General features: G+C 44.3%; 1 protein-coding gene across 4 annotated transcripts in view; it reads left to right on the top strand.

Annotated features, from left to right (window-relative positions):
• The window catches only part of LOC131131914 (seizure protein 6 homolog), a 102,486-nt gene that overhangs the window by 66,168 nt on the left and 21,952 nt on the right, over positions 1-14,366 (top strand). For all 4 annotated transcript variants that reach the window (XM_058076955.2, XM_058076953.2, XM_058076951.2 and 1 more), the window contains one exon: positions 9,301-9,493. In XM_058076955.2, coding sequence (XP_057932938.2) covers positions 9,301-9,493 — 193 coding nt within the window. The remainder of the gene's footprint in view (positions 1-9,300; positions 9,494-14,366) is intronic.

The raw sequence follows: 14,366 nt of genomic DNA, 5'->3' as shown, positions 1-14,366 counted from the left end.
TATGTGTATATATGTATATATATGTATATATATGTATATATGTATATATATGTGTATATATGTATATATATGTATATATGTATATATATGTATATGTATATATATATATGTATATATGTATATATATATATATATATATATATGGGTATATATATACATATATATATGTGTGTATATATATATATATATGTGTATATATATATATATATATATATATATACACATATATATATATATATATGTGTGTATATATATATATATATATATATATATATATATATATATGATATGAGATATCATTCCATTCCAACGCCAACCTCAACATTTGCTGAATGGTACGAAGACGACTGAAATGTTCAAATGCTGAAATATTGATATTGACATCACGTAAGCAAGAGCGATGTGTCCGTTGCAAACAAAAAGGCTCTTAGGGCCGACTCTTTGAGGTGAACGCCGGGAGCCGGCTCTTTGAAGTGAAGGACCATCTATTTTTTTCTTGCCTTCTTTTCCCTGTGAAAGCCGCACGTGACTGGTCAAAGTGTTTGTGGGTGGTGGGGGGGCACTCAACACTCGTGGGGGGGGCAAGATGAGGAAAAGGATCCATCCATCCATCTAGCAGACATGATGCCTCTACAAATAAAAGCACAATAAAAATATCCTGCACAATTCCAGTGAGTGAGTGAGTGTGTCGTTCGGGTTTAATGATCCGTTCATGACTCACGTCCACAGCTCAGCCAACCAGCGCTGGCGAGGCATTGAAGCTGGTGGTCTGAGCGAGTCAATCATCTGTTTTGCGGTGCCTATAATGCAGACGGGGCGGGAATGAAGGGGGGTTGATTTGAGGCCAGGACCAGAGCTGTGGGGCTAAAACTAGGGATGCTGCGATTGATCGGCCAACCATCAATATCAACCCATCTGCGTGGGAAAGCGTGTCATCATGACCATGAATGCCTTTCAACGCAAACACGCAATGTATTGTGGGCCGCGGCCACCATTGTTGGCTGCAAGAGCTTTATTTACATCAGACAACGTGTAGACCAAACTACATCACTCTCAACAGCTATCATCAGGTGGTTCCCCATGTGATGAACGATTCCCCACCATGGAGAGGTTTTGATGAAGCTTTCTTTCTCTTTTCAGCGTCATTGTTGGCACCGTGCGCTGCGTCCAGTGCGTGCACTGCAAAAATGCAGTATTTTGTGGCTATTCTGTGAGCAGCGCCGGCTTAAATGACATAGCACCCTGGCCATTTATCCCTGAGAGGCTGAGCCTCAGCAATCCAGGCCAAGATTGCTTCTGTTAATGAACTTTGGAAGGAGATAGGAGGTAGGAGCCAACCTTTGTCATGTTGTGCCTTTCGGGAGTGAGGCAGGACATAAAGAATGCTGGTTTGATCTTGATGAGCTTTTTAGGGTGTCAGGGTTTTGCCGAGATGGGTTTTCATGGGAAGGAGTCATCTTGAGAGGAACGCTTTTCAGGTGACACTAATTGCTGCTGCACCCATCAAGCTGTCATAAAGGGAGAAGGCTGTGCATGGCGGAGAGCTTGTGTTCTCGCAAACACACAGTGTCACCGAAGAGGGGAGCAAAGCAAGGATGCATGCTAGAAAATACAGAATCCAATCCCCAAGGCAAGCATTCAAACCCTTGGAAAAATGCACAGTGCTGGAAATAACTGAAATGTTCCTTCATTGGGAAATTAAGCCTTGTGTCCACAGTGGTGCGCCCTTTTGTGTGCCAGTGGTGTGCCCATCAAGTGGAAGTGAACGGGTGGGAAGGATTGCCTGCCACGGCGCAAAGAAAATGTCCAAATGTTCCAAATTTGTAGCACGCATTGTCGTGAATGCACTGTGAATGCAGCGCACCATGAATGAATGCAGCGCACCATGAATGAATGCAGTGCAACCTCAATGAATGCAGTGCACCATGAATGCGGCGCACCATGAATGAATGCGGCGTACCATGAATGAATGCGGTGCACCATGAATGAATGCGGCGCACCATGAATGAATGCAGTGCACCATGAATGAATGCATCGCACCATGAATGCAGTGCACCATGAATGAATGCAGTGCACCATGAATGAATGCGGCGCACCATGAATGAATGCGGCGCACCATGAATGAATGCGGCACACCATGAATGAATGCGGCGCACCATCAATGAATGCGGTGCACCATCAATGAATGCAGCGCACCATGAATGCAGCGCACCATGAATGCAGTGCACCATCAATGAATGTGGCGCACCATGAATGAATGCAGTGCACTGTGAATGCAGCGAACCGTGAATGAATGCAGTGTACCGTGAATGAATGCAGTGTACCGTGAATGCAGCGCACCGTGAATGCAGCGCACCGTGAATGCAGCGCACCGTGAATGCAGCGCACCGTGAATGCAGCGCACCGTGAATGCAGCGCACCGTGCGTGCAGTGCATTTGAAAGCATGCCTCTGCGTGTCTCATTCATATGATCTTTCCCACCACCTCTTGGAGTCATTTCTGTAGCCTCTTGGACCTTCCTTGTGATTTTCTGTTCATATTGCATCATAATGCCCTAAGAGATATCTTCTAGTATTTTAAATTTTTTAAATTCCCACCCCCATACTGCCATATCTCGAAGCGGTGTTGCCAACCACTGCAGCCACTGTGTCGGGGTTTGGGTTTCTGAGGTCCGGGCCACATGGTGCATGTAACGTGCTGTAACATGCTGCATGTCACTGGTTCAGTCATCGCACGGAGGTCAGCGCCCAGTGGTAAACACGTTTGGGTCAATAGAGAATTGGGCAGGGAGTGCGGTCTGCTGCCAGCTGGTTCTCCATGCTTGGAGCATGCTGATTGACAAGAGAACGTGCATGTGTTGGAGACCAAGGTCTTAGGAGGCCCATATAAGTTTGTATCGGAGGTGGTTCGGGTTTTGGGAGGCCTTGCAAGCAAACAAATCTGAAGATCCGGTTCCCTGCATGAAGCAGTTGGTGCCAGACAGCACCGGGAGGAAATTCATTGGGGCAGCAATCCTCAGGGTCCCTGTCAGGGTGGTGCTTATTTCCCTCTCACCCCAGACCTGTTCAACTTCTTTGGGCCTACCTGGGGCATAAGGCTCCCCATATGTTCTCCATGGGATACCGTGAAGAGCATATGGATGGGAATCAGGGGAGGAAGTGCTGTCTGGAAGACATACTGTGAGGCCATCGGAGGTTGGCGGGGGCTGTTTGGGGAACGTCGCCCAGTGAAGCCACAGGCCACCTCTGGGCTGATCTCATAGGTTCAAGATCTGCACAAACCTGACCGGGTCACCACCCGGTACACAGTGTGTGATGTTGGGACTGGGATAAGGACTGAACATTCACAGGATGGAAGTTCTATGCATGCTTCAACCTGATGGTGACTGCAGAACATAGAGTCGCTCATACTAGACAGGAGGAAAAAGCATGAAATGAATCCAAGTTAGGTTCACTGGCAAGCCTATATTGGCCATGGATGTGAGTGTGACTGGTTTGCCTGTATGAGCTCTGCCGTTGACTGGCCACCATTGAGGGCTGTGCTCTGGTTCTCCTCCATTGTTAGCATCATTAGCATACTGATGCTATCCTTATGCAATGTTTCTGTGACAAAGGTTAAAATACAAGCATGAGGCATTCAGAAGATGGTTGGGATGACCTGCAGTATTGTGCACTGGACACTAGGTGTCAGTCATGTTACTGTAATGTTGGCTGAGACACACAAGCACCAGACTTGATGGGCGAAACAACAGGCTTTTATTGCAGCTTTGAACAATCTCAGCCACAGTAATCTAATATAACATGGGTGACTAACTTGCACCAAGCTAAAACGCAACTCTGAAGCAACCCTGACATCACTTCCTGTCTGCTGGCCACTCCCCTCCCCAAAAGAGCACATTCATAGTACCACACACGGGGCAAAACCGGAATACGGTATTCCGAATGGCACAAATAATGACTTTTTAGGAATAATGAATTGGAACAATTACTTTAAAAATTAGTTAGTATCGGGGAACAATGACAACATCCAATCAGAAAGCGTGTGGGGGGGGTTCATGGTCACAATGATATTTTGTAGTTTTCGGTCCAGTCATCCATGAGGTTATGGATATTTTTATTTTTTCCTTACAGGTACAGATTTATGAAAAAAACATTGGTCAATTTATTCCTAATGAATAAATATATATATATTTCTTTTTATTTAAATTAATATTTTTCCCCGGGGGGGGGGGTAATTTTAATTTACTTGAATACAAATACACCCCTACAATGCAGGAGTGTAAAAGTGACTATAGGGGTGTTATCATGTCCAGACTGCTCTCATCATGTTACAAAGAGTCTTTAGAAGCTTGTAAATAAGTTTTCTATGCTCTAACTACAAAATACGTATATTCCATTTGTAAATTAGGAATTCTACCGAGTGGAAATTGGCTTATCTCGGTCTGATCTGGAACCAATGAGCCGCCATAAACGAGGCATTAGAATACATTCCATGACGGTATGTGCCGTGTGTCTTTTATGTCTCTTTGCAACCGTCACTTCTACTGCCAACGTTAATAGCATACATTGTTTTGTGTCGGGTGCGTAAACAGGTCGGTCAAAGTGAAAGAAGTGAAAATAAGCAATTTTGTTTGTTGACTGCAGCCTCAGCTAGCGGCACATTTTCATTAGCATGCAGCCTTGGCTGATTGCTGCGGCGCTATTGTTTTATACGGTCAGCAAAGGAGGAAATGGTCTTGGCTCGTGTATACCGAGGTGAGTGTTGGATTAAGATAATGTTTTGGCATAATGAGCACCAGATTGAGTCTGTTTTGAATGAATTTATCAAGAGATGCACAAAACAGCACCTGTGGGTCACAAGCGTATTTGCCCCATGATGGAGAAATGAGCGTCTGAAACAGAAGGGGACGATGCAGGTTCTTTCCAGTGGCAGGGTTTTATCATCATAATGAGGACATTGCAGCTGGCAAGTCCAAAGGCTGTTGATGTATTGCCCCCACCCCCCAGCTGCGGGGTCAGTTAATTTCCATGTATAGTGGGACGATTTTGATTGCATATTGCTCATTTCAGCACGCCGATGGCTCCTGTGAGTCTCCGCAAATGTTCATTGCCGAGCCCCAGCAGATGTTTTCAACCATAAGTTCTTGGCGCCAGTCAGCCTCGGTGGAACGCTCATTCACGGTGTTTGTTTACAGTTACACGATACACGCCAGCGTGTCATTTGTCAGATGTACGCTTGTGATATACTTTTTAAGTCAGCGTTGGCCTTCCATTGAATTTAGCTGACGTGCCATCAGTACAAAAAAACCCAAAAATACCATCCTAAGTACAGTGCCTTTTATGCACTCACATTTCTGTGGATGAGAATTTACGGCAATCATATGACGACCCCACGGTAGATGTCCGTGGCTGCGGGGCCGCCAGATGGCTCTGACCTCTACGGGATGCCCGGCACAACATTTCAATCACGCCTCTTTTCGCCGACACGCTGTCACTGTGTTGTGCACCTTTCTCACATTTCGCTCCTTTTGGTCCCATTTTGCGTCCAAATGAAATGGTAACAATCAATCCAAATTGAAATAGAAATAGTCAATGTCAGACATAAATGTTCAATCATAAATATAGACATAAATATTGACTATTGAATATTGACCTTCCTTTCTCTAAAGCCGTCCCTCCCAATCATTTTGACCAGTTGGACTCGTTTGTTAAGGCACACAGAAGTATTATTAATATTGTGTTCTAGGGTTATAAACATTTTTCAGCAGTAGAATAGATAGCTACAAATAGGTTTCAGGAAAATATCAGTTCCCAACTAAAAGAAAAGCAGCTTTTTGTGAAAAAGATGCATTTCAAGCAGATTTGGAACACATTTGGAACTGAATGATGCACACACACGTGCACACACACCGGTGCACAGCAGGACTTTGGACACATTTGGAACTGAATGGTGCACACACACGTGCACACACATGGATTAAAATGTCCCCTCCATTCCAATGCCAGTGCTGGAGAGAGCCACCGGCAGCCAGATGAACTCTGACCAGCTTTCTTTCATGGCGTCTGCTCTTGTCCGGGTTGGATACCAGCCCGTCTCGGGTGACGTATCTACGTATCTGTGGTGTGTGTGTGTGTGTGTGTGTGTGTGTGTGTGTGTGGACAGCTATGTATGTTCGTATCGACCTTGTTATTGTGCGTCATGTTTTCCGCCATCAACAAGCTTTCAACACGTCTTGTTGAAAATATCCCATTCCTAACACTTCTAATGGGAAAAACAGATTCATGTATGCTTGAGTTCGGAAGTGTTAATGATGCCAACCAAAGTTCCAGTGAACTCGGAACAGTTTGAGCATAATATTGGCCCACGCTAGGAAAACAAGAGCGAGAAAGGTGGTGTATGATGTTGTCGAGGGGATGTTTGGGAAAGAGAAGCAAAGAGCAGATATTCACACCCGACCACGCGGCAGCCAGCCGGGAGGAGAACGAGCAGGTAAAGGGGGGGGGGGGGGGGCGCTATCCCTCGGGGCGTTTGGCTGCAGCAGTGCTGAATTTAAGGTAGTGTGATGTCTTCCGACATGGCCGATGATTTATAATTGAGGCGGGACAGCTGTTGCCGGCTGCGGTGACAGGTCCCGGGGAAGGTGACAGATGACAGGGCCCGCGGGGGCCAAACCATCTCTCAGTCCAAATGTTCTATGCTGACTACACCCCCCTGTGTCCTTCATAAGCCTCCCTTGTCTTGTTAAAGCAACGGCCACACATCCATGCCATCTTTCACCTGTAGGATCCTCCACATCGATTGGTAACGATACATGTTCATCATGCTCAGAGGCAACGGAATGGTAATGATATTGTAGAGTGAGAAAAAGAACAGAACTTGATCAGCCCCCCTTCCCCAGTAAAGATGTACGTGTATTAAACAATGGAGTTTGGCCCAAATGACCTTTTGCAGTGAAGAATTTGCAGGATGAACATTCATCATGATGTATCCCTGCTAGTTGCCACATGTTCCTTGTCAACAACGGGCTGCGGCAGCAGCGTGGGGAAGTAACAGCTCGCCAGCCATCATTAATGTTGTTATTTCAAAGGTCGCCAGCTGAGAAATGACTTCACCACTTGAGTCTCGTTCATCGATCAGAGACATCCAAAGGTCCTCAAATCCATGATATTTGGCAACAAAGCCAGTTCATGTTGTAAAAGGTGGCAGTAAGATATGTGGAGCAAACAAGAAGCTACATATTATGGTGGAGAGCCACACGGGGGCCTGATGGTTAGCACGTCCGCCCCCTCCCACATCTCAAAAACATGCATCAGCCTGTTAGATGCACTGTCCATCTCATTGCATGTCAAAGACACAACATGTAAATACGACCACAGACACGCCGTGGCTAACATTTCTAATGAGATGCCAGTCTCTGCCACCCCGTCCTACACACTTTTCAAACAAAAGAGAATAATAATAATATTGCCGGCCTCATTATAATGCCATGTGGATGCGTGCATGACTGTTTTCTTTGTCTTGCCTCCAGACAGGCAGGAGGGGTGTTACAGAATATCATCTCTTCAGTCATCTAATAATGTTGAGAGGCTTTCTATGTCTTATTTTCTCTTCTTATGTCTACGGAAATGGGTAATGGGAGTGTAAAGGTGACTGTAGGGGTGTTATTTCATGTCTAGAGGGCTCTAAGGGTTAAAATGCATATTTAAAATGTTGTAAACAGGTTTTTTATATCTTATTTTCTCTTCTTTTGTCCACTGTATTGATAATAGGAGTGTAAAGGTGACTCTAGGGGTGTTACTTTATGTCTCGAGGACTCTAAGTGCTAAAACGCATATTTAAAATGTTGTAAACAGGTTTTTTTGTATCTTATTTTCTCTTCTTATGTCTACTGTATTGATAATAGGAGTGTAAAGGTGACTCTGGGGGTGTTATTTCATGTCTAGAGGGCTCTAATCATGTTAAAAAACATATTTAAAATGTTGTAAACAGGGTTTTTTATATCTTATTTTCTCTTTTTATGTCTACTGTATTCGATAATAGGAGTGTAAAGGCGACTATAGGGCTGTTATTTCATGTCTAGAGGGCTCTAATCATGTTAAAAAGCATATTTAAAATGTTGTCAACCGGTTTTTATATCTCAGGTTTTTTCATGTCTACTGTATTGGGTAATAGGTGACTATAGAGGTGTTATTTTGTGTCTTGAAGATGCTACGTGGAAGGTGGTGAAGCTCTAACTATGATCACATTCCTTTTGTAAATAAGGACTCCAACCTATCACGGTTGGGTCGTGTTAAAAAACATATTTAAAATGTTGTAAACAGGTTTTTTTATATCTTATTTTCTCTTCTTATGTCTACTGTAATGGGTAATAGGAGTGTGAGGGTGACTATGGGGGTGTTATTTCATGTGTAGAGGGCTCTAATCATGTTATAAAGCTTATTTATAAGGTAGTAAAATGTTTTCTATGTCTTATTTTCTCTTATTATGTCTACTATATTGGCTAAGAAGAGCGTGATGGTGACTATAGGGGTGTTATTTCATGTCGAGAGGGCTCTAAGATGCTATGTGGAAGGTGGTGACGCTCTAACTATGATCACATTCCTTTTGTAAATAAGGACTCCAACCTATCACGGTTGGGTCTGCAACCAATGAGCCGCTATAAAGTAGGGGTGTGACTTGACCGAGACGGAGCCTGCGATGCGTTCCGTGCATTGAGTCCTGTTTCTGACTGGGACTTTGAAGCTAAGCAGGGAGGCATCATGGTGCCTTGAGATAAAAATCAAAATCAATCAAAGTGTCTGACCTCAGGGATAATTCCACAGGATGTCACCTCCAAACTCTGGGAGAGTCCATTAGCCTCCCTGCGCTTATTGTCAGCTCCCCCTTCAAGCCGAGTGATAGTTTGCCACCACGAACGCGTTCATTGTGTTGCTGCCCGCCGTCTTGTCTCTTCACAGACACTCCAGCACAGCCCAGCACTCAGGGACGTTGGGGGGCAGCCTTGCTTTAGTGGGAGGGGACAGCATGTCGTATGTGGATTTGCTCAATGAACAGAGGGATGCTTGGGGCGTATGGTTATTGTTATACAGCGAGCATGACATATGGTTACACTGAAATCAGATATCCAGATCTAATTGAACCTTTTCCTTCGCTGGCCTTCCTGCTTCCTGGGACCATGTTTCTAGTGGAGAACTAGCCACTGATCCCACAATTTCAACCTTTTTCAAATTCCATTCCAAATAAGAGCAAGATATGTACTTACAGCGCTTCATTACATGTTTCTTGGATGTTTCCTTTTAGGTCCTGAATGCCAGCATGGTGGAGGGGGAGCAAGTCACAGTGGAGGACACGGGCGGCCGAGAAGCTTTCCTTCTCGCCAACGAGTCGGTCCTCATACGCGGCCTTGTGCTGCGTAGTCGGAGCAACCAGATCTCCATCCGTTTTCGTAGCGAGCAGCGGCACGACTCTGGAGTCCTGCAGCTCCATTACCAAGGTGAGCCAACCACACGCCAGCCCGACTCTGACACGCATGGCAGCATCACCGCCGGGTCCGCCACATGCGGCACGGCTCAGGTGGGAGACAGCTTGTCTTTCAACCTGCAGCTTGCTGGTTCGATCCTCTTCTGTGACCCCAGCCATCATATCTTTGGCCAAGATACCTATAACCCCCCCTTGCAGAGGATCCTGCTAAGGGTGGCTCATGGGGGCCCGTGGCACATTTTCCAACTCAAGTAGAAAAAGTCATTTTGAGAGAATAACATTGTAATATTATGAGGAAAATAAATATTCCAGAACAAAAACTAAGTTGTAATTTTCGTGAAATTATGTTGGAGGGTAAATTATATTTATTATCAAGTGCAGAAGTCTATTTTTAATAGTAATGGCTGATATGCAGCAGCAGGACAGCAGCTAAGACGGTAGCACTAGTGTGAGGGGGGGCTACAACAAACAACGGCAAACTAGCATCCAACACAAATAGCAACAGGTGTGAGTGAAAAGGAAGAGCAAAACAGGCGGACACAACCCAGGGCAAACAGGAAACGCTACCAAAATAAGAGCATAACACAGGAACTAAGGCATAAAAGCTAACTCGAGGATCGTGACACTTTTAACCGTATCTTTTTGCTAATAGGAGTGTGAAGGTACACGTGTAACAGAGTTAAAAATGCACTTTATTATTTATTTTCTAAATGTGTGAATTTATTATTATTTAGTAATTGTGTGAATTTTATCTCAATGAGTTATTTTTTTTATCTTGTTTACTCTATTTTCATCGCTTTCCTTGTATATGCTTTATTTTATCCTTTCACTTCTGCTCCTCCCGGGCTTCCGTAGTTGCCCCAGCTCTGGTAGCACTCCCTCTCTTTGCCACACAACGTGTGTGGCATTGATGAGGGTAAGTCCAGTGAAAGAGCTGCAGACAAAATGTGTTGTTTAGTTTAAGATTTGGTCATCTGTGTTGTGTATATTGCTTTTATGTCGATATATTTGTCATTTAAAGTGGTTTTATGTTATTTTGACCGTTGGTTTTAGTTAAAAGGGCCTCTTTTCATTTACACGTCTGGCGGGATTTGCGTTACTCGAGGCCCGTCGTGGTTTTTGTTACATTGTGTAATTTATGTTCCGTCTGTGTGGGGTGCAGAAGTGGAGAGGAAAGAAACTTTATTTTCATTCTTTTGTCTTTCAGGTATGTGTTTTTCATTTTTGTATTCATAATACTTTTTGTGTGTCACGTGTCAATCACTCCTTCCCCTTCTGTTCCCCACTCCGTTACTTATATTGGCCACTAGTCGGCAGCGTTGTGAAAAACTTGTGAAACATTGTAAATATAAAATCTGTGTTTTGTTTATCGCCATTAAAACAAGTACTCCCTCTCTTTGCCACACAACGTGGTTGGCATTGATGAGGGGTGCAGAAGTGGAGAGGAAAGAAACTTTATTTTCATTCTTTTGTCCTTCAGAGACCAAAAAAGGCCGTTACACGGTGGTTGAGTGGTGAGGATGTAGGCAACACAGTCAGGAGATGGGAAAACCTGGGTTGGAATCTCCGCTTGGCATCTCGTGTGGAGTTTGCATGTTCTCCCCGTGTGTGGCTTCAACTAGTAGAAATGGCAGGAAGAAGAAATGGTTAGCATGCTCTGGCAGCCTGTATGACAGGACATCAGTGAGCGAGGGAGAGAGATTGATCTTGTGTGTCCACCACAATGTCCGTTTATCCTAGCGATCGCACAAAGTGGCTGCCAATTACACGCCCCATCGATTTGGTTTGTTGGTGGTCAACAAAACATTCATTCCACTGCATCACGGCCGCGCTTTCATCAGCTCCAAAATGGCAAACGTCGCTACTGATGGCAAATTTATCCTCGGCCCGTAGCTGCCGGCTGCTCTGTGCAAAATGCTCTTGAGTCAAATATCGGCTTTGAACATTGAGTGGAAGGTTTAAGACGAATTTGATGTTTGGAAGGCAGGTCGTGTGTGAAAGTACGACTTGACGTCCGAGAGCCGACCCACCCAGAAGGAAAAGCGACACGCCCGTGTGTGCGTTTTGAAAGATGGAAATGAATCGCACTTTATGGGCATGTTTTTTCTGAATATTGACTTTGGTGACATTGTCAGCATGATTTGCTGTCAAACGTAAATAATACAGTCATGAAACCCTGCAAGATGAAATCATTTCTCCATCATTACTGCCACATCCAAGGGTGTTTATGTCCTGAAGGAACGCTGCATTTAATCCTGTTTCATTCCAATCTCATTTCATGACCAACGCGCAGAACTTCGAGATGCAGGTATTTACTGCCTTGTGTGCCAGATGACCCCCCGTGCCCCCTAAAGAGCAAACAGTCGGAAAAGCAAAGGATGGGGAGGAAATGGAGCAGCCAGGCAACCCAGGAGGATCTGGAGAAAACTAACAAACGAAAACAGAGGTGAAGAAAGAGGTGAAGAGTCGGAAGGGATACTAGGAGCTAGGAGCAAGCACAAAGGAAGCAAGGCAGCGGCAAAGAAAGTCGTGGAAGGAGAGGTATGTCTAAAGCAAGGCAGGTTTATGAATCAAGACTAATCGCAAAGCATCAGATGTCGATACGGTATCCCAGCCAGCATGCTGGGTGTGCGGGGTCATGTGACCTGCATGGCACGGAGAAGCAGCTCATAGTCCATGTAGATCTGGATTTGATCTAATTTTATAGGCCGTCCATCAGCAGGAGGCTTCGTACCGACAGCTCCAATCTGCTGTTGGAGTGAACTGGAATTGCTGAACCTTAGCGCCAACCAAAAGCAACAGGAGCCACACAAAGGAAAGCACACTGAGCAGACTCCAAGGGTGGGGGTGGGGGTGGGGGGGTCGCGGACCGGAGACACAGCAGATATTTCAATTTGTGTTCGTCTCGGCTCCGAGCCCGGGCGACACCTTGTCCTTTATAATGGGCTGTGAGAAATGTGATTGGACAAGCATGGAAGAAGCGGCGTGGCCGCGGCTCTCGGATGAGAGTAATTAATATCTGCTGCAGCATCAGCAGCGCCTGCCACTGATGGATGCCTCTCTGGCGTCGGCACTTCTGGAACGCCACTGTGCCGAGGGTTTACACTTCAGCTGGAAAGACTCCTCGTGCTGACGTATGGGCCTTTTCTCAAATCAACACGTCCCATAAATCCACCTGCCTCTTTGGCTAAGATCTACCCTGGAAAGAGAGTCACGACACGATAAGAGGAAATTACGCAAGACGACACTATGGTACACAAGGCGGAGGTAGGATGTTGTGGTGAACCACAATATTGTTGTCACGTTATGTCATCCACCGGACTTTCGGCCCCTGGTCACACGAAGGCTGTAACTGCTGGCCATCAGAAAAGTGTTGTTGATTGGAGAGTGTCTCGCCACAAAACACATCCCCACATCCCTTATTTGAGGGTGACCATAGGGGTGCTTTGTCATCTCTAGAGGTCTCTAATGTTAAAAAAAAAAACATTTGGTGTCTTGTATATCTTATTTTTTCTTGCTATGTCTACTCTTATTAGATAAAAAGGAGTGTAAAGGTAACTATATGGCTTTTATTTCATCTCTAGAGGTCTCTAATAATGTTAAAAAACACATTTGGTGTCTATATATTGTGTCTATATTGGGTAATAGGAGTATAAAGGTGACTATAGGGCTGTTATTTCATATAAAGTATTCATGTATTGGTTCATGTACATGCCGTATAAGTATAGGTAGATACAGTATCCATGTATCAGTTCATTTACATGCAGTATAAGTAGTATAGGTATATGCAGTATAAGTATAGATGCAGTATAAATATGAGATTATATGTCCATGCAGTATAAGTATATGTAGATGCAGTATAAATATTAGATTATATGTCCATGCAGTATAAGTATATGTAGATGCAGTATAAATATGAGATTATATGTCCATGCAGTATACATATATGTAGATGCAGTATAAATATGAGATTATATGTCCATGCAGTATATGTAGATGCAGTATAAATATGAGATTATATGTCCATGCAGTATATGTAGATGAAGTATAAATATGAGATTATATGTCCATGCAGTATACGTATATGTAGATGCAGTATAAATATGAGATTTGTCCATGCAGTATACGTATATGTAGATGCAGTATAAATAAGAGATTATATGTCCATGCAGTAGATGTAGATGAAGTATAAATATGAGATTATATGTCCATGCAGTATACGTATATGTAGATGCAGTATAAATATGAGATTATATGTCCATGCAGTATAAGTATGTATATGTAGATGCAGTATAAATATGAGATTATATGTCCATGCAGTATAAGTATATGTAGATGCAGTATATGTAGATGAAGTATAAATATGAGATTATATGTCCATGCAGTATAAGTATATGTAGATGCAGTATAAATATTAGATCTAAATGTCCATGCAGTATAAGTATATGTAGATGAGTTGAGGGTCCACGTGCTGAGATGCCTTCAGATTTCCCGTGGAAGGAATTTGTAGCTAACATGCGAGCCATCTGACACTTTGACCCCCCAGGAAAGGAGCGAGTTCATAATGGAAGCCTCCAGCGGCTAATCTCCTGGGCAGCCCGTGGCGTGAAGCTATTATTTGTAATAGCTAAATAATCAGACTTTATGGGCCGGCATCTCGCGGAACGGAAGCAGCACCAAACGTAATACGTGTGGAATCGGTAGTACAAGATTTGCCGGCGGCTCTTCCTCCTCAACGGGAATGTAAATGCTGTAAGATAACAGCAATAAGCAGCTTCATTGGAGCCGCTGATAAACGGCCGATGGAATGGATGACCCAGGGGCGGTCTGCTTGGTCCCTGTGGCTGGGCTGTCTGATGGGGGGCGGGGGGGTGCCTTTCATTAGC

The sequence above is a fragment of the Doryrhamphus excisus genome, linkage group LG1 (genome assembly GCF_037039965.1).
Source record: "Doryrhamphus excisus strain RoL-2023G ecotype Guam linkage group LG1, RoL_Dexc_Guam_v1.1, whole genome shotgun sequence".
Lineage (NCBI taxonomy): Eukaryota > Metazoa > Chordata > Actinopteri > Syngnathiformes > Syngnathidae > Doryrhamphus > Doryrhamphus excisus.
This window is presented reverse-complemented; position numbering and strand designations above follow the sequence as displayed.